The sequence below is a fragment of the Narcine bancroftii genome, chromosome 5 (genome assembly GCF_036971445.1).
Source record: "Narcine bancroftii isolate sNarBan1 chromosome 5, sNarBan1.hap1, whole genome shotgun sequence".
Classification (NCBI taxonomy): Eukaryota; Metazoa; Chordata; class Chondrichthyes; order Torpediniformes; family Narcinidae; genus Narcine; species Narcine bancroftii.
Window position 1 is genome coordinate 211,755,935 of NC_091473.1, and position 27,590 is coordinate 211,783,524.

A 27,590-nucleotide genomic window follows, 5' to 3' on the forward strand; every position below is an offset into this window, starting at 1 on the left:
TCCTAGAACGCTTCCACCAGCGTTGTCTCCGCTCCATCCTCAACATCCATTGGAGCGCTTACACCCCTAACGTCGAAGTACTCGAGATGGCAGAGGTCGACAGCATCGAGTCCACGCTGCTGAAGATCCAGCTGCGCTGGATGGGTCACGTCTCCAGAATGGAGGACCATCGCCTTCCCAAGATCGTGTTATATGGCGAGCTCTCCACTGGCCACCGTGACAGAGGTGCACCAAAGAAAAGGTACAAGGACTGCCTAAAGAAATCTCTTGGTGCCTGCCACATTGACCACCGCCAGTGGGCTGATAACGCCTCAAACCGTGCATCTTGGCGCCTCACAGTTTGGCGGGCAGCAACCTCCTTTGAAGAAGACCGCAGAGCCCACCTCACTGACAAAAGGCAAAGGAGGAAAAACCCAACACCCAACCCCAACCAACCAATTTTCCCTTGCAACCGCTGCAATCGTGTCTGCCTGTCCCGCATCGGACTTGTCAGCCACAAACGAGCCTGCAGCTGACGTGGACTTTTTACCCCCTCCATAAATCTTCGTCCGCGAAGCCAAGCCAAAGAACTAATTAGATATGTAGAACTTGGTACTTCTGTCTAGGGCTAGGAGACCCTTATCTCATCCAGACTACCTCAACTTCCTACACTCTATTGTTCCTTACTGCTCCTTATCTTATTCATATGGTGGGCTCATTGATCTTGTCACAAAGACTAGAAGATTCTTATCTTAAATGTGCTGACTCTGCTTTCCTGCATCCTAATTCCCAAGCTCATCCTATTTGTACTGGTTACATTCATTTACTAATGTATGAATTTTAGTTTCCTTCATGTTCATAATTTTAGATCAGTTTTCTCATCTCTCACAATATCAATAAGATTGAAAAAGTGCAGAAAAGATTTACTAGGACTTCAGGAACTGAGTTACAAGGATAGGTTTAACAGGTAAAGACTTCATTCCCCAGAATGTAGAAGATTATGGGGAGATTTGATAGAGGTATTTAAAATTATAAGTCAGAGTAAATGAGGATAGGCTTTTTCCACTTAGGGTACATGAGACGGAAATAAAGGACATGGGTTAAGAATGAAAGGTGATAAGTTTAGGGAAACATGATGGGGAACTTCACACAGGAGTGGGTGGGAGTGTGGAACGAATTGCCAACTGAGATGGTGAATGTGGGCTCAATATTAACATTTAAGAAGAAGTTGGACAGGAACATGGATGGAAGAGATATGGAGGGCTGTGGACTGGATGAAGGTCTGTGGGATTAGGTGATTAAAAAGGTTTGGCACAGACTAGAAAGGCCAAAGTGGCCTGTTTCTGTGCTGTCATGTTCTATGGTAACGGGCGATTTGGCCCACAAGTCTGTGCCACCCAATTTATACCCAATTAACTGACACCCATGGTACATTTCAAATCCATCCTGTTTCTATTTCATACTTTAAAGGTGGTCAGTCTGTGGCCTTTCCAAATAGCTGTTAAAATCTGGAATTCATTAGTGACCTGGTTTGCGAATGCTATCAAGGTATAGATAACATTACCTATGAGTTTGGAGACACTGTGATTGTAGAAAAAACACACAGAAATGCTGGAGAGACTCAGCCTGTCTCGTAGCATCCAGAGGAGGTAAAGATATAACCAACATTTCGGGGCTCAGTCCTTCAGGAATAAGCAGAGAACAGAAAGGCTCAAAATAAAGACAAGGCTGGCTGGGAGAGAAGTCCAGAATAACAAAAGGATATTGGATATGATAAATGGAAGGGTGAGAATTGTGAAAGGAGACAGAGGGAAAGGAAAGAGAGAGAGGCAGAGTTAGGGAAAGGCACAGGGTATGAAGGGGAGGTGTGGGGGGATTTAACAAAAAACAGAAAGGTCGATGTTAATGCCATCCACTTACTTATGCAATCAACTAAGAAAGTTACTTCATGCCAAGGGAATAACAAGATTTCCCATTTTTCTCCATGTGAAATTGTCTAATGAAACGATTCTATGATATAGAATCAAGCCATCTCTTTTTCCATGAAATTTGTGGCATCAAATTTTCCTCTGCATGTGGGAATGGTGTCACATTTCATGTTCTGTTAAATCATAGATGTCATTTGATTCATAGAACACTACAGTATAATACAGGCATTTTGGTTTTCAGTGTTGTGCCCCAACCCATAATAGTCCCTTTAATAAGTACAGGTGCTCCCCTACTTACGATGGTGCGACGTGATTTTTCTACATTACAGTGGTTCAAATCCACGCTTTCAGTTTCGAATTCTGATCTGCTCCCACGCTTGCGATTTGTGGTACACTAGTCTCTTGCGATGCTGACTCAACCATACTCGCAGTCTTTGTAGCAATCACACAAATGAGTGAAATTGATGACCCTGTCGCTTTAGCATTTCCACCATCCACCAATTAATTTGAGTTCAATGCTTCAAACATTTTTCATGTCCAGTGTGCTTTCAACTGTGTAGATTAATGTATTTTTTCAGTGTGTTATAAAGGTATTCAAAATTTAGTTCTAAAAATTGATAGATGCGGTATTCTTTATCAACTTACGATTTTATGACCTATGATGGGTTTACTGGAACATAACCCCATCATATGTTGAGGAGCACCTGTTCAAAACCCTCCCTATTATGGTGCCTTATTGTTAGGAATTAAAGTACCTTTAAAGAAATTGCTCGAGACAAAAATTGAGAACAAAGAACATTTATTACTACAACAATGCAAAGTTGGGTGCTTCCCCTTACCCTGGGAATACACACACATACTGGGGCTCACCCAACTTTTATACAGTCAATTTCAGCATCAGAATGCCCTCCCCCCTTACATTCTTCTGCCCCCTGGATGGGTTTGGCATAGGCAATTCTTCCTGCCTACGTGCAACTTCAGTATACTTGGAGGACCAGGGGGTATCCTGTCGGTGTCCCTTCATGTTATTGTCCTTATTCACACCTTCCTGATTCTCGGGGCTACAGTCTCTTGATATGCAGAGTTGACTCATTCTATCTAGGGTTGGCTAATTTCATATGTATAAATCTGTGTATGGTTAGCTAATTAGAAATGTATGACTTGGTACTTCTGTCCAGGGCTAGGAGACCCTTATCTGATCCAGACTACCTCAACTTCCTACATTCTATTGTACCTTACCATTCCTTATCTTAGTCCTATGGTCTTGTCACAAAGGATAGAAGATTCTTATGTTAATCGTGCTGACTCTGCTTTCCTGCATCCTAAGCCCCAAACTTATCCTGTTTGAACTGGTTTCAGCCATTTTACTGATGAACTTTAGTTTCTTCAATGTTCATAATTTTAGGTCAATTTTCCCATCTCTCACAATCCTCACTTTTCTTTTAGATCAGTAATACTGATCTTTCACCATGATCAGTGTTACTGATCTTTGGTTACTAGTGTCAGTGTGACTGATCCCCCCCCCCCCCTTTCCTCACTTTTCTTTTAGATCAGTAACACTGATCTTTCAAGTGTAAGGTGTAGTTTTACCCAGCTGGTCAATAACCGAATTGTAATGTCTGTGTAAAGTCTTTAGGTAGGGGAGCACCATGGAGGTCAGGGGAGTGAGTCCAGCTGCTTATTAGGGTTTGGAGTATCAGGCTCCAGTTCTCAGTAAAGAGTCTAGTCCATCCCATACGTTGAAATATGGAAGCAGTGTCTTTGAAGCACACGACCTTTGTAAGTGTTGTCCCGACGAAGTCTGTGAGAGGCGCTGCCTTCAGCAGCGAACGAGTCGCAGTCTATGAGAAGCGCTGCCTTCAGCAGCGAACGAGTCGCAGTCTATGAGAAGCGCTGCCTTCAGCAGCGAACGAGTCGCAGTCTATGAGAAGCGCTGCCTTCAGCAGCGAACGAGTCGCAGTCTATGAGAAGCGCTGCCTTCAGCAGCGAACGAGTCGCAGTCTATGAGAAGCGCTGCCTTCAGCAGCGAACGAGTCGCAGTCTATGAGAAGCGCTGCCTTCAGCAGCGAACGAGTAGCAGTAGTCAGGCGGTTCCGTTTGATTGTGGCTAGTATCTGATGTCCCCTTCAGCCCCGAACCCTAGGGCCACCGATCTCCGAAGGCTGTTTGGAGCCTGATATTAAAGTGTCAAGCAGCTCACGTTGTTGGAAACTGGTGCTCCCTTTCATGGGGTGATGAAAAGAGACCAAGCTGGGGGGGGATTGTTTCTTGTGATTTAACTGTGTGTTGCAGCTTGTCTGCTAACATTCATTGAACTTGTGAGTTGCAGCCTGTCTGTGTACATTAGCATATGTGTCAACTCTCTCTCTCTCTGCTACATGTACAATCCAATGTCCTTTGTGAGGATTTTGACACCCTGCACTCTACTTCGCTCCTTTCCACGTTATATAACCACCAGATGAGCAGCAGCTCCCTGAAAACAGGTGTTCCCCTTCAGGGATGCTCAGAGAGAGAGAGCCAGGTGGGGGATTATGTGTCTCGTGGTTGTGTGAAGTGTCTGTTTGTTTTGCGGTTAGCTTGTTAGTTTCCCCCTTTGTGTGAAATGTACATTGTTTATTTTGCGGTTAGTCTGTGTACACAGGTGCCTCACTGTGTGACTGCCTATCCCCACTGTGTTTCCCTGATCCGTATTCTAAATACCTTGCCTCTATGCCCTCTCTAGCCTGTAAAACAGTACAATCTGTAACCTCTGCTACCCCTTCTCCAGAAGTACTTAAAACATCGAGAGTAATCCACTAAAGCTGTTTAATTCCCCTGGTCCGAATTGGGATCCCTTATATCCCATTATGACTATACATTAAATCTATGCCCTGTCTACATTCTAAAGGAGCTGAATTGTAACCTCTGCTGCCCCTATTCCAGGGGGGCTTAAAACATTAACGAACAATATTCCAAAGAAATTAGTAAAGAACAATGAAGAATACATGTAAGCTCATTAAAATACAATAAGAACTGAATAAAACACAAAAAATGTAAAGATCATTGAAAACTGCAATAAAACACAATAAGAACTGAATAAAACACAAGAAATGTAAAGCTCATTGAAAACTGCAATAAAACACAATAAGAACTGAATAAAACACAATAAATGTAAAGCTCATTGAAAACTGCAATAAAACACAATAAGAACTGAATAAAACACAATAAATGTAAAGCTCATTGAAAACTGCAATAAAACACAATAAGAACTGAATAAAACACAATAAATGTAAAGCTCATTGAAAACTGCAATAAAACACAATAAGAACTGAATAAAACACAATAAATGTAAAGCTCATTGAAAACTGCAATAAAATACAATAAGAACTGAATAATCAAAAGACAAGTAAAAAAAAAACAACAATAACTGAATAATCATAAAAAAATAACATTACGGCACTTTGTCACGGCGCAGTGTAAGTTTCAGGTCTGATGGATAAGGAACTGCACGCCAGGTTGGGGTTTGAATCTGTGTGTCGTGGTGTTGTGGTTCAGAAGCCGGTTTAACCCTTTGAATGTGGGTCCAGCCTTTTTCTCTTGTTCTTACTGCGGTGTCTGTAATTAAAAGTACACAGAAGGGACCATCCCAGGCAGGTTTTAGTTGATCTTCTTGCCATGCTTTTATATAAACCCAATCTCCAGGTTTAATAGAATGTATAGGAAAGTCTAAGGGTGGTGTTTGGGCTAAGAGTCCTTTTTGCTTTAAATCTTGGATGGAAGTAGAAAGTCCTCGTAGAAATTTAGAAATGTATTGGTCATTAGCTTCAGGAATGGGAGAATCAGTGTGATATCCCATAAATGGGAGTCCAAACATCATCTCATACGGTGAGACTGCGAGGTCTTTACGAGGTGCTGTCCTAATTCTAATCAGCGCTAACGGCAATGATTTAATCCAGGACAGACCAGTCTCTTCATGAAGTCGAGTGAGTTGGAGTTTCAATGTTTGATTCATACGCTCGACTCGCCCCGAGCTTTGGGGATGCCATGGGGTATGTAGTTGCCATTCTATTCCTAAGCTCTTGCAGACACCCTGTAGAATCTTAGAGGTGAAATGCGTACCTCTATCTGAATCAATGGTCTGCATCATACCGTATCGTGGAATGACACATTCAATAAGTATTCGGATGACAGTGTTGGCACGATCATTCGGGGTAGGAAAAGCTTCAACCCATCTTGTGAAATGATCGACCATGACAAGGAGGAATTTGTAAATACCAATCTTAGGAAGTTCAGTAAAGTCTATCTGTATGCGCTGGAACGGGCGGACGGCAATGTCGCGACCGCCAGGTATTACTTGGCGCATCGATTTCTTATTAATCCTTTGACAAATGGGACAAGATCGAGTAGCAGATTTAGTAATATTGTATATGCCAAGGCAGTGAAGGGAACGTGTAAAAGCATCTATAAGGGACTGGGTTCCCCAATGTGTTTGTTGATGTAACTGATCTATGATTTGGCGGGCTATGGCTTTGTTAATAACTTGCCGTCCGTCTGCTGTCCACCACAACCCGTCGGCAGTCTGGCAAAATCCTTGATCTCTCATTGCAACCTCTTCTTCCCGTGTAAAGATGGGATTCTTTTTAATCTCTATTGACGTGGGTAGGAGCTGGTATAAATGAATCCTTTCTGCTAATGCCGCCTGTTTGGCAGCTGCATCAGCCTGCCTGTTTCCTCTAGCTTCAGGACTGTTACCAGTCTGATGTCCACGTACATGTACAATGGCAATATCGGACGGGAGTGCTAAAGCCTCTAGGGATCGGGTGATCAACTGTTCGTGAGCTAACTTTTGTCCTTTGCCAGTTATCATCCCCCTTTCCTTCCATATCTTACCGAAGGTGTGGACTACACCAAAAGCATATTTAGAATCAGTGTAGATCGTTCCTACCTTGTTTTCTAGTTCGTGGAGTGCTCTACAGAGGGCATATAACTCACAGGATTGTGCTGACCAATGGCCGGGGAGGCGACCAGCTTCGATCACAAGTCCCTGTTTACCGTCCACTACGCTATACCCGCTATAGCGGGTACCTGCAATACAACGTGAAGAACCATCAATAAACAGTTTTTCCCCTTCAGTTAAAGGGACATCGGTTAGGTCTTCCCTAATTTTTGTCTGTAAGTCGATAACCTCTGAGCACGAATGTTCTAAAGTGTCCAAAGGCTGGTCATTAGCTGGGGAGATGAGGAAGGTTGCTGGGTTGAGAGTTTTGGTTGTAATTAAGGTCAAATCATTGCTGTCCATTAAGATCGTTTCGTATTTTAGGATTCTCGAATCCGTGAGCCACCTTCCAGCCCGCTGTAATAGAATATTGCGGACTGTATGAGGGGTATGCACTGTCATAGGGGCACCGAAAGTAATCTTTCGTCCTTCCTCTACCAAAATTGCAGTGGCTGCGACGGCTTGTATACATTCTGGCCAGCCGCGACAAACGGGGTCTAAAAGTTTTGACAGGAAAGCCACCGGTTGTCTATAGCCAGCCTTGCTCTGTGTGAGCACACCGGTGGCTGTTCCAGCTTTGGTATTAGTGTACAAATCAAAGGTTTTGTTTAGATCTGGCAACACTAAAACTGGGGCACTCGTTAGGCATCGTTTAACAAAGTTGAATTTTTCAATCTCTTCATCCGTCCAGTCAAGGGTTTGGGATGTTACACTGGAAATCTTGTCATAAAGAAATTTGACCAGAATCGAATAATTCTCTATCCATATTCTACAGAATCCCACTAACCCAAGGAATTTCCTGAGTTCTTGAGTATTTTTGGGAGGGGGGATCTGTATAATACCAGTTATTCTTTCTGGGCTAATTTTCCTGGTTCCTTGACTAACTAGATGACCTAAGTATTTGACCTCAGTTTGCACAAATTGTAATTTAGACTCACTGACTCTCAGACCTTTCTTCTCCAGAAAGTTTAAAAGTGCCACTGTGAAATCTTTAGCTAATTCCTGTGTTCTTGCAGTAATTAGCAAGTCATCCACATACTGTATGAGTTGGCAATTTTCAATCTTAGGAGCTTCATCTAATACCCGCTCTAAGACTTGACCAAATAAATTGGGTGATTCGGTAAAGCCTTGGGGAAGGACTGTCCACCGGTATTGGTTTTTACGGCCAGTAAAGGGGTTCTCCCATTCAAAGGCGAACATGTCTCTGCTTTCTGTGGCCAATGGACAAGTCCAGAATGCATCCTTTAAATCAATGACACTAAACCATTGATTATGGGAGTCAATTTTACTCATGATGGTATACGGGTTGGGTACAACCGGGTGACGGGCAAGAATGAATTTGTTAAGCTCTCTCATGTCCTGTACTAGGCGGTAAGTGCCGTCTGGCTTTTGAACAGGTAAAATCGGGGTATTAAAGGGAGACATACAGGGTTCGAGTATACCGTCTTGAATCAACTGGTCAATTACGGGCTGTAATCCTTTCCGGCCAGCCATCGGGATTGGGTACTGTTTCTGTCTAACAATTCGTTGAGGATCTTTTAGCGTGACTTGTAGCGGAGGAATATCAAGGATTCCTCTATTTCCCTTCCCTGCCCATACTCTTGGGTTTATCAGTTTGCGATCTTCTTCGTTTAAAACATAGAATTGAACTCCAATGCCTGATTGTAGAGGTCGAGTACCGATAGCCAATTGGTCCTGTAGATCCCTCCCTAGCAAGCATACTCCGGCTTGGGGAAGTAATAGAAGATCCTCAGTTATGATCTTATCTCCCATTTTTATACTGACTTCTCGCAATACTGGGACTGGAAAGTCTCTACCTCCTACCCCAGAAACTGTGACTGTCCCTTCTATTTTCACCCCCTTCGGTTGGTATAGAACGCTAGATCGGGCAGCTCCAGAATCGACCAGAAATGTCATCTTATCCCCGTGAGGTCCTATGCATAAATTAACTAACGGTTCTCCTTGCAGCCCCACAGTATGTATTAATTGAGAACCGTGACCCCCCTATTCGTGATCAGCTTCCATCAAGGCATAGGAACGTGTGTCCATTGCTCGCAGTGGGCAATCCTTTTTAAAGTGCCCTTCCTTTTTACAACGAAAACAAATGAGGGGTCCCGTTTCCCAATCTTTCCCAAAACTTCTAGGGGGCATACATCGTCCCCGGAATCCTCCTCTACTCCTCCATCTGCTGGGGTCTCCACCTCCCCACCCTTGGCTCCCTTCTTTTTGGTGGTGGTCAGCTACTATTCCTTTAACTGTCTGTAATAGAATTTTAGCTTTCCCTTTTTGTTTATCCTCTGCCCTCTGTACAAATGCTCTCTGAGCAATCTGTAGTAACTGAGTAATTCCTTGCTCATGCCAATTTTCTGTCTTTTGTAACTTTCTTCGGATGTCTGGGGCTGAGTTGGTAACGAAACCCGTTAGAACCAATTGTTCCCCTGCTGGGGATTCTATGTCGAGACCCCCGTATTGTTGAATTGCCGTGCGCAGTCGATTGAGAAATGCAGAGGGGGTCTCCTCAGGACCTTGGGGAACCTCAAAGGCTTTTTTAAAGTTTTGTCCTTTGGGGACAGAATCCTTGATTCCTCTGATCAAATTTATCCTATACTCATCCATCAGTGCGCGGCCAGCACTGGTATTTTTGTCCCAATTAGGTTTTGTGAGAGGGAATTTGGCTTCTCCAGGGATCGCCTCGTGTCCCCCTTGGTGTTCCTTATCCCATGCTTTGATGCCTGCCTGTCGGATCATTCCCCGCTCATCTAAGGTAAACAAGGTTTTAAATATGGCTGTTAATTCCTCCCAAGTATACAAATTTGGTCCCAAAAATTGGTCTAACTGTTCGGCACATCCCTGGGGATCTTCTATCAGGGAGATTAATTCTTTCTTAAAATTACGTACTTCAGTTCTGGTCAGGGGCACATTTACGAACCCAAGACCTTCTCCTACAGGAACCTCCCGTAGGGGTCGCATCCAGCTAATTTCTGGTTTCTTTGATTTGTTTTCCTGTTCCCTGAGGAATACATCGCAAGGTTCTGCCATTTCTTCCTGAGGGGTCTCACGCTGTTCGGAGTAACAATGCTCTACCTCTACTGTTAACGGGGGTGGTAATCGAGCGCTTTGTGAGCGAGTCACCATACCACTCCGGTTCTCTTCTCTCTTCTCTAGTGGTATGGGAGGAGGAGGGGGAGGTGCAGAAGGGTAGGCAATAGGAGGGGAAGGAAAGATAGGAGCCGGCATAGGAGGAACATAAGGTGGAGGGAGGGAATGTAACACATCCCAACCCTGTGGTTCAGGGACAAGAGGTTCCTCCTCTCTCTTATTCCTGAATTCTTTCTCATTCAAAACCAGCTGTTCAATGGATCCCTTGAGCCAGCAGGCTGCATATTCCCTGCTCTCAACATTGTCGGGCTGGTTTTGATAGAGCCATAAGTTCAAAGCTTCACACATCCATTCATCCTCGGATCCGAATTTTGGCCAGTACACGGAGCTCCCTTTAACCGGGTATCTCACCCATTCATTACAACAATACCTGACCATCGTCAGTTTGTCTTTACCGCGGGTCTTTCCTGTGCCCCACTCAGATAACATCATCCCAAGCGGGCTGTACGTAGCTATCTGGTGGTCACGTCCTGTGTCAGGACTCTCATCTCTACTGCCCGCTATTCCCATACTTAGGAACAAGTAAAATACTCTTACCGAGTTCTGGCAGTACTGCTCTAGCGCGCGTCCTTCCGCCGTTTGTTCTCATTGCCTCTTCTCGGATATCACTCGCTTCTTCCACTGACCAGCCACCCGTCGCCCGTGAGTCCAGCTGAATCAGCCGGGGTGCACCTACTCTCGTCGTCGGGGCACTCTGTCAGTGGAGGGAGTGTGATCCCGGACGAGCCCCCATTTGTTAGGAATTAAAGTACCTTTAAAGAAATTGCTCGAGACAAAAATTGAGAACAAAGAACATTTATTACTACAACAATGCAAAGTTGGGTGCTTCCCCTTACCCTGGGAATACACACACATACTGGGGCTCACCCAACTTTTATACAGTCAATTTCAGCATCAGAATGCCCTCCCCCCTTACATTCTTCTGCCCCCTGGATGGGTTTGGCATAGGCAATTCTTCCTGCCTACGTGCAACTTCAGTATACTTGGAGGACCAGGGGGTATCCTGTCGGTGTCCCTTCATGTTATTGTCCTTATTCACACCTTCCTGATTCTCGGGGCTACAGTCTCTTGATATGCAGAGTTGACTCATTCTATCTAGGGTTGGCTAATTTCATATGTATAAATCTGTGTATGGTTAGCTAATTAGAAATGTATGACTTGGTACTTCTGTCCAGGGCTAGGAGACCCTTATCTGATCCAGACTACCTCAACTTCCTACATTCTATTGTACCTTACCATTCCTTATCTTAGTCCTATGGTCTTGTCACAAAGGATAGAAGATTCTTATGTTAATCGTGCTGACTCTGCTTTCCTGCATCCTAAGCCCCAAACTTATCCTGTTTGAACTGGTTTCAGCCATTTTACTGATGAACTTTAGTTTCTTCAATGTTCATAATTTTAGGTCAATTTTCCCATCTCTCACATTATGGTTCCTTTTTTATAACCACTAGTTAAATCTCCATCAGCTATTCTTACTTTATAAAATGAAGACTTCTACATTAAACCATCACAGAGGCCATTTTATCCCTATTTTCCCTATTCCTACTGGGGATCCACAATCCCTTCCTTTACCCAATAAGAACAATAAAAATAAATTACAGAACATAAAACAAAGATTTAATCTCAGTCTCTCATTTCCATGTCATCTGCAAGGTGCTGTTCGTGCCGTCCTCTCCTTCCTTCTCCTTCTCTTCCTCCCTGGCTGATGGAAATCTCCGACAGTGGTTGAGATGAATCTTGATCTCAGCGGGTGTTGATAAGATCACCTGGAATTGTCAGATTTGCCTAAGTTGTTCTTACTGCCTCTTAAACGTCTTCACGTACATCCAGTGTCTGGGGTTCACTACCAGCCCAGTCTTTCAGTGGAGATCCCTGTGCTTCTTGTACTTGGAAATGAACAGATCTGAGAAAAGTTGGTCTTTTAAAGCACCTTCCTAATTTTCCTTCTGTCACTTCTAAGCTTACCTCGTTGCTGCTGGGCTTAGTCATTGACATTGATCTCACCCTTCCTGTAATCATTCTCATGCAGTGTTAAATAGGTACACGTATTTCTACTATTTCCCATGGCCATGAGTGCCAATGGTAAATATTGTACCCAATTTAACCTGCTGTGTCTGCAGAGCTTTGCCACTTTAGCTTTCAATCCACCATAATGAATGTTGATTTTTGGGTTTTCAAAAGGCCTTTGACAAAGTGCAACCCATAAGGCTGCAAAACAGGATGAGAGGCTATGAAATTACAGGAAGGATACTAACATTGGCTGATCGGCAAGAAACAGAGAGTAGGAATAAAGGAATCCTTTATTCTGTGGTGTTCCACAGGAGTCAATGTTGGGGCTGTTTCTCTTTAGGCTGTACAGGTCCTCCCTAACATGCGTCCCTGTTCCGCTCTGGTTGACCAGTTGTATCTCGGAATGGATGTATGTTGGAATGGCATACTTTCCTTGTTGCCATCTTGATTCCTGTGTACATGCACGAGTCTTTGATAAGAACATGCATGGTGTGTTTGCGTTTTGGAGTTCGGTAGGCACATGCATGGTGGGTTTGCGTATTGGAGTTCAGTTGGCACATGCGTGAGAGTTAAGTACCCTGATGATACTGAATTTGCGCCCTTAGATCATCATGTGTTCACTAAAATGTGGTTCAAAAAGCTAGACCCCATATAACAGTAAATCCTGGTTTCATAATGTTCTTTCCTCTCGAATGTTAGTTTCCTCCCCTCCTTTCCATCAAAACATATTACGCTTGTTTCTCTGTGCTAAATTTCACCCTCCATGTGTCTACCTGTCTGTGGTGGTACCCCTTGCAGTTCAGGACATTGCCACGGTTTGTCGTGTTGCTGGCCATGCCTCCAGGGTTTGTCCTGGAACATTGGCTGCAGAGAATGTCTTTCTTCCTCTCACTCCACCATCTCCTCTTCACAGCACACATGTCAAACTCTGGCCTGCGGGCCAAATTTGGCCCGCGATATAATTATATTTGGCCCGCAAGATCATATTAAATATATATTAGAGTTGGCCCGCTGGCCGCCGCGTCAGTATAGCGCATGCACACTGAAGGTGAAAATGAAGACGCCGGAGATGTGGAGGGATCTCAGAGTCCTGAATCCCGGGGATTGGAGCGCCGCACTCAGCCCGCCCAGCTCCCGGACACACAGACGCGGCTGGAGTTGGGGACCATCCTCGCTGGGTCTGCGCTTCAGCGGAGACGCCGGACCGAACGTCTCATTGGCGATGCCTTCCCCTTCGCTCCGTGCGCGGCGGACCCTGCCTCCCGCTCCTTTTGTTGGAGATGAGCCCGGCGCCGTGCGATCGCAGTTTAATCCCTCTCCAACTATGGGAGGGGGGGTGGGAGCAACGCGCTCTTCTCAGCCAATTCCTCCACCGCCCCGGACGCCGGCATTTCAACGGGGGGTTCTGGTGCCTTCGTCAGGCGACCAACCTGTTGGTCCAAGACAAGGGGAGAGCGTACAAACTCCACACAGACAGCACCTGAACTCGGGTGAACGTGGAGCTGCGACCCCACATTCCACATCAGGACTGTGTGTAAGATTGGTAGCAGTGAGACAGAAGCTTATTTTGTTCCTGTGATTTAAGCCTTTCTTGGGGTGGGGGGGCTCCTTCTCTGACCACTTGCCTAACAATTAACCTAATCAGATGTGGAGTTACCACAATACAACAGTTCTCAACCTTTTTCTTTCCACTCGCGTCCTTGTGCCATTGGTGCTCTGTGATTAGTAAAGGATTGCTTAAGGTGGTCTGTGGGTGGGAAGAAAAAGTTTGAAGACCACAGCTTTAATCATCCCTCATTGACTCGTCATGTGCACAGTTTTCAGAACGCTAAAAGAAATGGGCCAATGACAATTTTTCTCAAGCAAAATATTTCAGTGACAATTGGGTCTAGAGCAGTGATTCTCACCCTTTCCTTCCCACTCACATCCCACCTTAAGCAATCCCTTACTAATTACAGAGTTCCAATGGCATAGGGCACACATGTTAAACTCTGGCCCACAAGATCATTTCAAAAATGTATTAGAGGTGGGCCGCTGCGCCAGTATAGCGCATGCACAGTAATACAACAAATCCCAGAATGCATTGGTGTCAGCCTGCTAATCGCCCCCACCTCCTCTGTTTACGTTGCAGGGTCTCACCGTGGACTCTGGTTTTGGGGCCTGGCCGGTGTCAGGGGAAGCCAAGGCCGCTTCCCAGTGCCCGGAACCGGAGGCCTCAGGCCTGACCTCGCCAGGACCGTTGCCTCCCTGCCGCAGGCCGATCCGCGACTCACTGATCCGCCGAGATGCCGCCCTGCAGCAAGAGCCGATGCCCCCGCACTGTCGTTGTCCAACCCGATCGTCCGCAAACCCCGCCCTCTCGCACACAGGCCTGAGTAAGTATTATGAACTTTAATCTCAGGATAAAATGATCTTCCAATAGTTTCATGTCACAGTGATAAATATATTCCTGGTTAAAAATGGTCCTGCACCTGGATACAAGCTCATTAGGCATAAAACTTGAAAAGTGTGTAAATCAAAGGATATCTGTATCAATGGAAAAAGGCCATGGCAATTAACCCTGCTAGAGTTCATGCCCACAATCAGTCACCCATTTGATTGTTTCAGGAATCATGTTATTCTCCCACATTCTCAATAGCCCTCAGATTTTACTGTTCGACAGCACACTAGCAACATTTGACAAATCCTCTATAGAGAAATATTATTTATTGAATATTTTATTTCTCATTTGTTAATGCTTCTGGAAAGAGTTTATCCAAAACTATTATTGAACATTTATTTTAATAAGAAAAAATTTAACATTACATATGTTGAAAGAAGAGAAAATATGCAGATGTGGTTGAAAATTTTCAATAAATATTTAGTTCAGCCCTCGACTTAGTCCAAGTTTTTAATTTTGTCCCTCTGTGAATTTGAGTTTGACACCCCTGCTTCGCAGGGTTAAGCAAGTGGTGCATGTCCAGGTGGGAAGCACATGGAGTAGGCACAGCTGATATCTAATGTGTATTAAAGCCTTTCTTTACTCACTCAGTCTTTGGAGTCATTTGTGCCAGGGTTATTCGTAGAGATCTCTGGTTCAACATGAAGGGGTGGGATTCAACCCAAACCCATCCATGACCAGGGAGTTGGATTCATTCTCAACCTAAATCCAGGGAAAATCACACGAGTTTGGGAATCCAATCAGCAGCTGGCATTTTCTGGGAATGTGTGGGATTCCCTGTGGATTCTTTCTCCTCCTGTGTCCCAGACCCATTCATCACTCTCACCTACCAATCCAAGGCAGAGTTGGAATTCAGGAGGTCTTCCATATCAGTTCTGAGGTCTGTGGTTAAAATGTACTGGTCTCTTGTTTTACGTGAAAGTCGTTTAAGAGATAATGCGGATCACAATGAGACCGGGACCAGCACCAGCCTCAGAGAGTTTAACAGTGTCTGAGCTGGGGAAACCACAAAGAACTCCCGAGAATCCGCACTCCAGACGAGTAAACCGGTGCTGGGAACTGTGCTCCCGTCTACTGTTTGTGCTGAGAAGGTGCGGAGGGGAACATTGTATCGAGAGACTGTGTTCAAGGGGCGGTGTCTTTGACTGGAGTCTCTGTGTTTGTGGATCCGATCTTAGCGCCGGATTTGCCGGCCCCTCCTGTGAAAGTTGACAAGATTTCCCTGTCATGGGATAGCGCCGACCCCCAGCTCAGTTCTGAAGTGGGAATGAACGACAAAGTTTTGGTTAGTTTTAATATTTCTGTCGGAAAGCAGGAAACATGTCAGTGATTGGGGGAGAGAACGCGGTCGGTGCTGCAATGAAACAGGTTTAAACGGGAAGTGTCTCATTGAATTCGGATCAAAATCCCTTGACAACAAACATTTCGTCCTCAGTGACGGTCTTGGGTGAGTCCGGGACTCCGGGGTTTCCGATTTTAATAGGAATGGAAGAATTTTGGAGGGTACAGAAACACAGAGAGGCGGTGGTGGCGGGAGCTGACAGCAGGATGTCTCCGCACCGTCCGCTCGCTGCCTTTAAGTTGCTCTGTGCTGCCGCCTCCCGCTTCATTTCTCACTCAGTTCTGAAACTCGGAGAGAAATTGTGAGAGTCGCCGACATGACCGAGACCGCAGTGGCAGAAGCGGCTCCTCCTGCCCCTTCCGCTGCTCAAACCAAGTCTCCTAAGAAGAAGAAGGCGGCTGCCCGGCTCAAGCCAACCGGTCCCAGGCTGGGCGATCAGATCGACAAGATTGTGGCGGATTGCCGCGAGCGCGGGGGAATGTCCTACTTCGCCATAAAGAAGGCTCTGTCCGCTGGCGGTGTCGATGTGCACAAGTCCGCCTCGCACATCAAGACGAGCATCAAGAGGAAATTGGACAGCGGCCTCCTGGTTCAATGCAAAGGCTCGGGCTTGTCGGGTCACTTCAAGGCCGGGAAGAAAGAAAGAACATTGACATTGGCAAAGAAAGCGAAGAAACCAGCGGCAACGGCGTCGAAGTCCAGGAAGTCGGTGGCAAAGAAATCTTCGGCCAAAAGGTCAGTCACCAAGAAACCTCCCTCCAAGAAACCCGCGGCCAAGAAATCTCCCAGCAAGAAACACGGCGCCAAGAAGCCAGCGGCTAAAAAGACGGCGGCCAAGAAGCCAGTGGCCAAGAAGGCGACCACGAAGAAGCTCAAGAGCCCCCCGAAGGCCAAAGTCACCAAGGTGAAGGAGAACAAAAAGGTTGCAAAATCCAGGGCCCGGCCGAAATCTAAACCCAAGGCAGCGGCCAAGAAGTGAAAGAAAAAGCTCAATGTGTAAAGTCCTGACCCCAACGGCTCTTCTCAGAGCCACCCACATCCCTCAGTGAAGAGCTGCTACCCAGTCACGTCATTCCTGTCCCGGGAACACGTTCATATTCCAGCGGGGAATCAATTCACGCGAAGCCGGGTAATTCCACCACATTCTCTGCACCCGCCCGGTCCCCAGTGTCCAAACAAAACCCAGAGAACGGGGTGTCCGGGACAGGCCTCACTCGGTCTCCTTAAATGCTTCCAAGCCTCAGATTTCTGAAAAGGAGGGGATGAAGGGTTACGGGAAAATGGTGCCAAGTCCAAATGCGGATTAGCTCTGATCTGATTGAATAGCGTAGCAGTATCGACGGGCCGAATAGCCGTCTCCTGCTCCTAATTTTAATGTACCCTTGACTCCTTACCATTTTAACGAAGAGGCAGCGCTTCAGCGGGAATATCACCGTCAGTTCATTGTCACGGCGCTTATTTAAAGAATTTCAGAAAATCGGAAAAAATGTAACCCCGTGTGTGTTGTTCGCGGTCGCTGTTTCTGTTCTGCTAATAACGTTTGGAAATTAGCGATTTCCGGGGCCGGGGCGGAAGATGAGAGGCCGCTCTCTGCCCTGTCTGTCACTCTGACTCTGTCTCCTCCACTCCCCTTCACTGCGCGTCCTCAGCCAGGTCGGGGCGCTGTGTATAAAAGGGGCCGGCAGCAGTGGGGCTGTCATTGATCAGCGACTTCAGTAAGTGGGACTATGTCTGGCAGAGGAAAAGGAGGTAAAGGTCTGGGCAAAGGCGGAGCCAAACGGCACCGTAAAGTTCTTCGTGATAACATCCAAGGCATCACCAAACCCGCTATCCGCCGCCTGGCTCGGCGTGGCGGAGTCAAGCGCATCTCGGGGCTGATCTATGAGGAGACTCGCGGGGTGCTGAAGGTTTTCCTGGAGAATGTGATCAGGGATGCCGTCACCTACACCGAGCACGCCAAGCGCAAGACGGTTACCGCCATGGATGTGGTGTACGCTCTGAAACGCCAGGGCCGCACTCTCTATGGCTTCGGCGGCTGAACTCCGTCCTTTCTCCACACAACAAAACAAAGGCTCTTCTAAGAGCCGCCCAACGCCTCACAGAGGGAGTTACTGCAACGGGCACGAATTGGGATGAAAATATTAACTTCTTTAAAATTTTGAATTCAGTTATAATAATTCATGATTAGGGCTTGTCTGAGGAATGCGGAGATTATATGTCGACATTTATGGTGGATTTAAAGAAAGGTGTGATCTCCAGCTGATGTTTCCCTCGGGGCGATCTCCGCTCTCTGACTCGCACAACTCTTGATAATGCGGTGTCGTTAAAACGGCCTGGAAACTCCCTCCCGGGAACGGTCGTTTTTCTCCAGCCTCCGCCAGAGCTGAATTCCATCCGCTTCAGCAGTGGTTCAGTCCATCCGCAGCCCAATTTCAGACACACTGGAGGAATGAGGAAATTCACTGATATTTAAAATGATATGAGTGACAATCAGGGAGAACCGGTTTCCATCAAACGATTCTCCAAAATTAGCGGGCTATTTGAAAATAAACGATAGCCAATTGCATTGCAGCCTCTGTGTGCGTCTCTCTCTCTCTCTCTCTCTCAGGTCTGAAACGGCCCTGTGAGCCATATGATGATGGAGCCAATCACAGCCCTGGAAAACGATGATTGCCATCTCTGCTCCAGCCATTCAGAGCGATGGGGCGGATCTTCACCAACTGTTTATAAGTCGGAGCCTGAGCCGGTTTCATCATTCCAGTCCTGTGTCTGATTGCACTATTGAAACAGAATGGCCCGGACCAAGCAGACGGCGCGCAAATCGACCGGAGGGAAAGCTCCTCGCAAACAGCTGGCCACCAAAGCGGCGCGCAAGAGCGCCCCGGCCACGGGCGGAGTGAAGAAGCCTCATCGCTACCGACCTGGCACCGTGGCTCTAAGGGAGATCCGGCGCTACCAGAAATCCACCGAGCTGTTGATCCGCAAACTGCCCTTCCAGCGCCTGGTGCGGGAGATCGCTCAGGATTTCAAGACGGACCTGCGCTTCCAGAGCTCGGCCGTCATGGCCCTGCAGGAGGCGAGCGAGGCTTACCTGGTGGGGCTCTTCGAGGACACCAACCTGTGCGCCATCCACGCCAAGCGCGTCACCATCATGCCCAAAGACATCCAGCTGGCCCGCCGCATCCGCGGGGAGCGCGCCTGAACCCGGCCTCGGCACCAAGTACCAAAAAGGCTCTTTTTAGAGCCACAGACCTTGCAGATTAGAGTTGTGACTCCCTGATTTAGATGCGTTCTGTTAAAACGCTGCAGTCGTTCCTGCGGCTCCGCGTAGTTTGAGCTTTGGTATGAAAACCCCAATACTTTCAGCTCCTCACCATTCTCCGTTGAATTCGGTCCTGAAACTCGCATATAATGATTTATTATAATTTCATACTGTTCTTTCGCCGCGCTCTCTTCATCCCAGTCAACCCTTCCATAGACATTGAGTGGTTCTGAAAAAGCATTTGGTCACTAGGTTCCTTCGATCCGCTTCACTTATTTTTAGGCAACAGCACCCGCCCTGAGCGATGGTCACCCTCCCAGCAACCTGTTGAGCTCTCAGTCTTTACGGACGGACAACTACAGGTGTATGCAGTGTGAGATGGTGGGGTCATTCTCTACCTCACCTCTGGACACAATTTGATAGAGGGGCATCATTCTGTACCTGTGACCTCTGGTTAGCGTGTGCGGGCGGACAAGAAGTTCAAACGGTTTAAAAGGTGATAATCCTGCAGTGTTCATACTAAACGCTGAACTTTATTTACACACGACACAAATATGCAACACACATACCCACATGGACACCTGTAATGCCCTGATAGAAGTGAACTAAACTGTATCCATGTTATTTCGGCGCTTCCGTGTATTTACTTCAGGTCCAGCGGCTGCAGTTGCTTGTATTTCTCTGATTGACACCCGTCCGCACGCTGCAGCTGTCAATCTGTTCAAAGAGCGCGGCTAACGGAAACGGGTGACTATTAGGAGCTGTTGTATGTGACGTCATTTCCTGCTGCCCACCAGTCTCCATTTTGAAGCGGAGTCAATGCCTATCGTGCATTCTTGTCCTTCAGGTTCCACTTCCAGGATTGTGTGTTCTTCCCCACCACCTCACTCTGTCCTCACTCGGCTTCCGGACTCCACAGGTTTCCGCCTCTGCCGTTTTTGCACCCACACACAGCCATGCTATGGGGATCAGGAGGAGCACTAGCAGGGCTCCCCAGGGTCCTAAGTAATCAGTGAGCTAGTCACCAGGGAATGATTTTCCTGCATTTTTAAATGGGCCGAATGTATCTCATTGTTTGCAAATCATTGATTTCATTTGAAATGTTATCTTCTCAATCTGGAATCGGCGTCAACACCTGTCAAATTTAGTTGTTTTTTTAATTATATGATTGAGCACTGAGGACTGCAGTGGAACAGGGATCTCGGAATTCAGATACATAATTCGCTGAAAGTATTGTCACAAGTGGATTAGGTTGTAATCTCTTTTGATCCATTGGGATCTCTTTTGGAGAAGGCATGACCTTTACAAGAAGGATGGGTTACACCTAAACCCAAAAGGGATCAATATATTGGCAGCTAGGTTTGGTACAGCCGTCGGATGTGGTTTAAACTAATTTGGCAGGGGGGTGGGAATCTGTATGATAAGGCAAAGGACAGATAAGATAAAATAGGAAAAGTTGGGTTAGGCAGCGAAAGTAAAAAAAATCAGAACGAGCAAGGAGGGTGAGAAAAGCAAATCTGAAGGCTTTATATCTTAATGCAAGAAGCATTCGGAACAAGGTAGATGAATTGGCTGTGGAAATTGAGACAAACATATACGATTTGATTGGGATTACAGAAACATGGTTGCAAGGTGGGCAAGCCTGGGAACTTAACATCCTGGGGTATACAATATTTAGGAGGGATCGGCAAGAAAGAAAATGGGGTGGGGTAGCATTGATGGTGAGAGAAGGGACCGACACAATTGACAGGAAGGATATTAACTCGGAAGATGCGAAATCTATATAGTGTTGGAATCTAGGGGTTAAAACAGTATGAAATAAATGATTAATCAATAAGTTTATTTGTACTGCATGAGTCAGGGAAAGAGGAATGTGGCTAAGTGGCTGTCACAGCATGGAGCAAAGTTGGCTGAACAAAATTGGCTGCTCCCAAGATACAGGGAGAGGATATGCATAAAACGATTTAGGAGGAATGCTCAACTGAAGGAGGTGGGAAGTAGCACAGGAGACACAGGCCAGATCAGAACAAAGAATGGCCCGCAAGAATCAAAGGGAATGGAAAACCAGTCTAGGAGGAAGATTAAGGCACGAGGAGGTGTTAAAGAGAACAGCAGAAATTGGCCAGACAGGGACCGAATGGTGATTAGAAATATCTGGGGATGAATTAATTTCAGATCTAAACAACAGGATAGTCTGGCCTGGAGGATTAACATGGGAATGCTACACCCCAGAAATCTGCAAAACAGGAGATGACTTGTGATAACCCTTATGCAAAAAGATCTAGCAGGGAAAACAACTTTTGTTCTGTGTGATAAGATTGACCTATATAAACTGTGCCAACTGGACAATAGGGGTCAGTCTCGGGGAGTAGCTCACTGGCAGGTGACCTATGAACTAACAGACTGACCCAGAGCTCTGTTAAGTTTTATTCTTGTGCTGTGCTGTGCTGTGTGGTGTAATAAACTGACTGTTGAACCGAATACCTTCTCCTATCACTTCATTCAACGAACGCGCTGGACTCAGTTCACACATAGACTAAATTAAGAGTAAATAAATTAAAGCCAGAGTCCAACAATTTGGTGACCCCGACGTGATGAAGATGGAGAAGTGACGGAAGAAAAGATACGAAACACCGGTCGATTGTGGTGTGATAATAACAACAAGTGACCATTCAACAGAGTGAGGTAAACAGACGCCTGTTCAAACGAAGTTCTGCTATTGGCAAAGATAAAATTGTGTGTTGTCACTACTCTGCAAAAGACCTAGTTAAAGACAAGAATAAAACAAAAGGAGGTTGGAATCCCTCTACGGAGGTTGAGGTCCCTCTAGGAAAAGGAGATTGGAATCCCTCTACGGAGGTTGAGGTCCCTCTAGGAAAAGGAGGTTGGAATCCCTCTACGGAGGTTGAGGTCCCTCTAGGAAAAGGAGGTTGGAATCCCTCTACGGAGGTTGAGGTCCCTCTAGGAAAAGGAGGTTGGAATCCCTCTACGGAGGTTGAGGTCCCTCTAGGAAAAGGAGGTTGGAATCCCTCTACGGAGGTTGAGGTCCCTCTAGGAAAAGGAGGTTGGAATCCCTCTACGGAGGTTGAGGTCCCTCTAGGAAAAGAAGGTTGGAATCCCTCTAAGGAGGTTGAGGTCCGGTTGGAATCCCTCTAAGGAGGTTGAGGTCCCTCTAGTAGAACGGGGTTGGAGCCCCTTGTAGCAATCTCGAGAGGTAGATTTAGACACTTGGCCAAGTAGTATAAGGTGTATGGGGTTATAGTTATTTGTTTCTATAGTGTGTAATAAGTATTTGTTTAAGAATCGTGTACCATAGTAGTGTATAATAAGTATCCGTATAAGGTGTATTGTGTTATAGTTATTTGTTTCTATAGTGTGTAATAAGTATTTGTTTAAGAATCGTGTACCATAGTAGTGTATAATAAGTATCCGTATAAGGTGTTCGGCATTTAACTGTTTTTTCATGCACGCTGGTATTGTTGCTGTGTATATCACTGTATTACTCTCGATGTTTTAAGTATTCTGAAAAAGGGGCAGCAGAGGTTACAGATTGTACTGTTTTACAGGGTAGAGAGGGCATAGAGGCAAGGTATTTAGAATACGGATCAGGGAAACACAGTGGGGATAGGCAGTCACACAGTGAGGCATCAGTGTACACAGACTAACCGCAAAACAAACAATGTACATTTCACACAAAGGGGGAAACTAACAAGCTAACCGCAAAACAAACAATAGACACTTCACACAACCACGAGACACATAATCCCCCACCTGGCTCTCTCTCTGATCATCCCTGAAGGGGAACACCTGTTTTCAGGGAGCTGCTGGTCATCTGGTGGTTATAATAACGTGGAAAGGGGCGAAGTAGAGTGCAGGGTGTCAAAATCCTACCAGGAGAGAGAGCCAGGGAGTACGAGGTCTAAAGGGATAAAAATCAGAACAGAGATGGAAGGAGTAATAAGGGATGTAGGGCAAGAGTTCGGGGAAGACAGAGGAGTTCCCCCATCTGTAGACAGACAGTGGGAAAATACAAGGAATCAATTACTGGGAGGATGGCCGAAGGGAGAGGAAGGACAGGCTAGGGAACGGTACGAACAGATTTGGAAAGAGCTGCAGAGTCAGGGGAAGGTACCACGAGGGTTTGAAAAAATCCGGCTGTTACTGTACTTAGGAGAAGCAGAGAGGGAAGCATGATCACACACAGAAGACAGGGTCAGGAGAACCCTCGCTTCCCTGTGGGATATGCGTTGCGGGAAAGGGGGGAAGTACGGCTTCCAGAAAGATATAGACAGATGCCGCTAATTTATGAGGGTCCGCAAATTGGGGAAAGGTATCAACCCTTCTCATTCACTGACATGAATTGTATTTTGGACAAAATGCCACCTCCGACTGAGGGAGGTGGAGCGTGGATGGGAAAGTTCTGCCAATTTACGATGGGACATAAGATAGCCATAGGGGATTGGAGAGCATTATTGGGGAAACAGCTTGGGCTGTGGGAGATTCAGCAGGTAGAAATGATCGCAGGAATCACTAGGTGCCTCGATGCTGAGCCATTTGCCAACCATGCTACGGCAATAGGAGGGGCAATGCGGGATAAGTTTCCCGTTCCCCCCGGTGTCATGCAGTCCCTGACTTTTTCCATAAAGGATGATGAGGAGATCTCTACTTTTTTGAGTCAGTGTAAGGAGAATTGGACCAATAAAGCAGGAGTACACCCGGCCGCAGATCCCTTGCAGACTACTCTCTTTAGGGCTGCAGTAACAAGCGGACTGCCAGCTGTTGTGAGGGAGACGTTAGATAATAACCCTGATATTCCTGGCTGCTCGAATGAGCAATGGGAAAAATATTTGACCAATCACCTGAAACGTTACAGGGCTAAGCAAAAGGAGGACAAACAAACTACGGAGTCTGGCAACTCCTTAAGCTTCAATTGGCAGAGGCTAGGCAAAAGGCAAATGAGGAAAAAAAGATTTCCTCAAAGGGTGCGAACCAGATGATTCAGCAGCCACCGCAGCCACCACAAGGGAATGATACTAATTGGCACCCGGCCCCATATTGGGCACCGGGTCCCACCGATGGGGGCAGAATGGGAGGTCCAATGGGGGGATTCCGAGTAAGAGGGAGAGTTCGGAGTGCTCCACGAAGGCAGCCAGCCGTATGTTTTGGATGCGGTCAGCCAGGAAACTTGAAGAGAGACTGTCCCCTAGTTTGGGAGCCTCGGGACCCGGGGGCAAGGGGCTATGGACCACCACAACAGGAGCCTTGGGTCCAGCCCCAGAGATCGTCAGTGCCACCCCCGGTACATCAGGCACCCTATGCGGCTCTAGCTCCGAGGAGACAATTCCCTTTGCTGACAGAGGAGGAGCAATATTGCCCACAGTGACGGAGCCCGAGTACCCACGAGCAGGCTAGGTTGGCAGACCCTTTCCTGCAGATGAAAGTCATGGACATGAAAGTATCCTTTTTAGTGGATACAGGAGCCAGGTTTTCAACACTCACTGGCGCTGAGTTTCAAGATAAAACATCATCCTCTAGCGTCCAGCTGATAGGGTTCTCGGGTACACCAGAAAATCTGCCGTTTTCTACACCACTAGTCACTTCTGTGGCAGGACAGACTTTTACACATCAGTACATTTTGTCAGCCAGGTGCCCTACCAATCTCTTGGGCAGAGACCTGTTGGTCAAGTGCGGAGCATCGATCCTTTGTGGACCCAGCGGAATACAGGTCACCTTTCCAAATGGATATTCTATGAACTGTTCAGTAACTACACTGCATTCCGGTTCTCAGATGTTGTTGGCGGCAGCTGGAGGATCCGCGTCTGAGGGACAATGGGCTATCATTTACTGGGGGTTGTTGCAACCAGAGGACCCTCAGAAGGGGGGGCTGCTAAAACTTTATAATCAATGGAAGCCGCGGATCCAGACGTTACACCCGTATACCCCTCCCTCGGACCCTCCCCATATGACCCTCTTTTACGATAGGGATGGGGATGAAATGTATCAGCATGCCTTTTATGAAGAGGTAGAGGGCAGGCAATGGGAAATTAATTCGGACTACATAGTGATAGGAAAGGAGGGAGTGGCCGCTGCGGTGGCACTGACATCTGAACAGCTGGAATGGTATGAGATGGCAGGTGAGGCCATTCCTCATGTCACCCTTGCAATTGGCACTACTCATCAGGCAAAAGATTTGGGACCGATGTGTCGGAACTTGAAGTCCCTAAGGGACTGGTCTGACACCCAAATACCGACAGTGCAGTTCTCCTCATCTGGTCAGGCATACAGAATTTTGTCTCCGACACATGATCAAGTCCTCCTTGAGCATAGACAGATTGAACGCTTTCATGGTAGAGAGAAGATGGATCACCCCGACTCGGCCCCTATGCTAGATTCTCTCCCTGAGAACCTGTGGTCAGTGGGACCAGCAGATGTGGGTTTTTGTCAGCAGGTTGATCCCATAACCTTCGAACTGTCAGATTTCACCCCTATTTGGCAGATGCAGTATCCCCACAAACCTGATGCTGAGGAAGGTTTGGCAAAGACCATTGATGGCCTTAGGTATTCAGGGGTGTTGGAACATTCGCGTTCTAGTTGGAATACACCCATTTTACCGGTTCCTAAACAAGACACGGGCAAATATCGGATGGCCCATGACTTAAGGCGCATCAATGGTATTGTGAGTACACCCACAGTTCCAGTACCAAACCCATATACTGCCATGACTGCTTTAACCCCCAACCACAAGTGGTTCTCTTGCATTGATTTAGCGAATGCTTTCTTTTGCTTGCCGCTGGCAGAACCATTAAGAGATGTGTTTTCATTCACGTATAGAGGAAGAAAGTTGCGGTATACTAGGCTTCTGCAGGGCTTTATCTTATTTCCAGGAATTTTTAATCAGGTATTGAAAGAACAGCTGAGGGGGCTAGCACTGCCAGGTGGGGTTGTTCTGATCCAGTATGTAGATGACATCCTATTAGCTGCACCTGATCCCACTTCCTCTTTGGAGGCCACCTGCCTCCTGCTGGCGCAGCTGTTCAAGGCAGGCTTTAAAGTCTCTCGCTCAAAGCTGCAATGCTGCAGACAGGTGGTCACTTTTTTAGGCAGAATGGTCTCAGCGAAAGGCACAGGGATTTCCCCGGCACATTAAACACTAATACTACATCATCCACGACCAAAGACAGTTAAGGAAATGCTTTCCTTTTTGGGTTTGTCAGGGTATAGTAGGCAGTTTATCCCATCGTATGGTGAGTTAACACATCCACTGCGAACCTTGGTGAATGAGCAGGGGATGAGAAATCTGGGAGCTACTCTTGAGTGGACTGCACAGGCTGAGAGGAATTTTATTCTATTAAAGCAAGCTCTTACAACAGCTATAGATTTGACTATTCCAAATTATAAACTACCTTTCTTTTTGGATGTTTCTGAAAAAGCACACACAATTGATGGTGTTCTTTTTCAGAAAAAAGGGGGTGGAAGATGTGTGCTCATGTATGGGAGTATCACACTAGACCCAACGGAAGACAGACACCCACCATGTACAAGACATGCAGCAGGAGTAGCAAAGATTCTACAAAAGGTGGCACACATAGTAATGGGACATGGCCTGACAGTATTAACAACACATAGTATTGTAGCATTTGTGAGCTCCACAGCATTTACAATGACTTCGTTAAGGCAGACGAGACTAGAAAAGATCCTGAATGCTCCAAATGTCACGTTTACCCATGAAGGCATTAACATGGCAGAAAATAGTGGAGAGGATGAACCAAACAATAAAAGGTAAGATCGGGAAAGTACAGGCACGGACCAAACTAAATTGGGTGGATGCGTTGCCTCTGGCATTAATGTCAATAAGGAGTTCGGTAAGTTCTGTGACAGGATTCACTCCATATGAACTACGAACGGGGCACCAGTTCCCGGGACCGGGAGCCGGAAGTCAGACTACGAAGAATGAGGTAAGTTCAATGGGATGCAAGCTGTATTATGATAAACTAACGGCTCTGGTGTCAGATTTTTCACAACAGGTCACAAGTCCCAACAGAGAAGGGGAAACACCGATACCTTCAGTCGCGGAGTGGATTCTGCTAAAGGTCATCAAGAGAAAGTGGTCGGAGCCCAGGTGGACAGGACCCTACCGAGGGGTGGAGAGGACGTCCCACGCGGTTCGACTACAGGGAAAAGGCGAGACGTGATATCATTGGAGTCAGTGTGCAGCCACGGACCCACCAGCACGGACACTGGAACAGATTCGTACGGCGGCGACTGAGAACCTGTGAGCAACTACGGACTAAGAACTTTCTGAACGGGTCCCTTTAAAGAACATATTGGACTCCGGGGACTGTTGATGGTAGAATCTATTGTTGTTTAAAAATCGATGACAATGGGCAAGCAGTAAAGGAGATTTCTTCAGGTATTCGCAAATTAGCTCACGTTCCGGTTCAGACCTGGCGACCCTTGGGCAGCGCATGGCTGGGAAATTTGTTCTCTGGAGACTG

General features: G+C 46.5%; 3 protein-coding genes across 3 annotated transcripts; all 3 read left to right on the top strand.

Moving 5' to 3' along the window:
- Positions 1 to 16,103: 16,103 nt before the first annotated feature.
- Positions 16,104 to 16,816, top strand: LOC138764760 (histone H1-like). Its single transcript, XM_069941005.1, has one exon. The coding sequence runs from the start codon at positions 16,150 to 16,152 to the stop codon at positions 16,810 to 16,812; it is 663 nt and encodes a 220-aa protein (XP_069797106.1). The 5' UTR covers positions 16,104 to 16,149; the 3' UTR covers positions 16,813 to 16,816.
- Positions 16,817 to 17,551: 735 nt separating this feature from the next.
- On the top strand, positions 17,552 to 17,874 carry LOC138764763 (histone H4). The gene has a single exon (XM_069941008.1). The coding sequence runs from the start codon at positions 17,561 to 17,563 to the stop codon at positions 17,870 to 17,872; it is 312 nt and encodes a 103-aa protein (XP_069797109.1). The 5' UTR covers positions 17,552 to 17,560; the 3' UTR covers positions 17,873 to 17,874.
- A 735-nt stretch (positions 17,875 to 18,609) lies between these two features.
- LOC138764761 (histone H3) lies at positions 18,610 to 19,079 on the top strand. The gene has a single exon (XM_069941006.1). It carries the CDS (start codon positions 18,625 to 18,627, stop codon positions 19,033 to 19,035), a length of 411 nt encoding a protein of 136 aa, XP_069797107.1. The 5' UTR covers positions 18,610 to 18,624; the 3' UTR covers positions 19,036 to 19,079.
- The last annotated feature ends 8,511 nt before the right edge of the window (positions 19,080 to 27,590 follow it).

Excerpts from the sequence above, each read along its gene's own strand:
- LOC138764763 (XM_069941008.1), top strand. The coding sequence starts at position 17,561 with ATGTCTGGCAGAGGAAAAGGAGGTAAAGGTCTGGGCAAAGGCGGAGCC.
- LOC138764761 (XM_069941006.1), top strand. The coding sequence starts at position 18,625 with ATGGCCCGGACCAAGCAGACGGCGCGCAAATCGACCGGAGGGAAAGCT.
- LOC138764760 (XM_069941005.1), top strand. The coding sequence starts at position 16,150 with ATGACCGAGACCGCAGTGGCAGAAGCGGCTCCTCCTGCCCCTTCCGCT.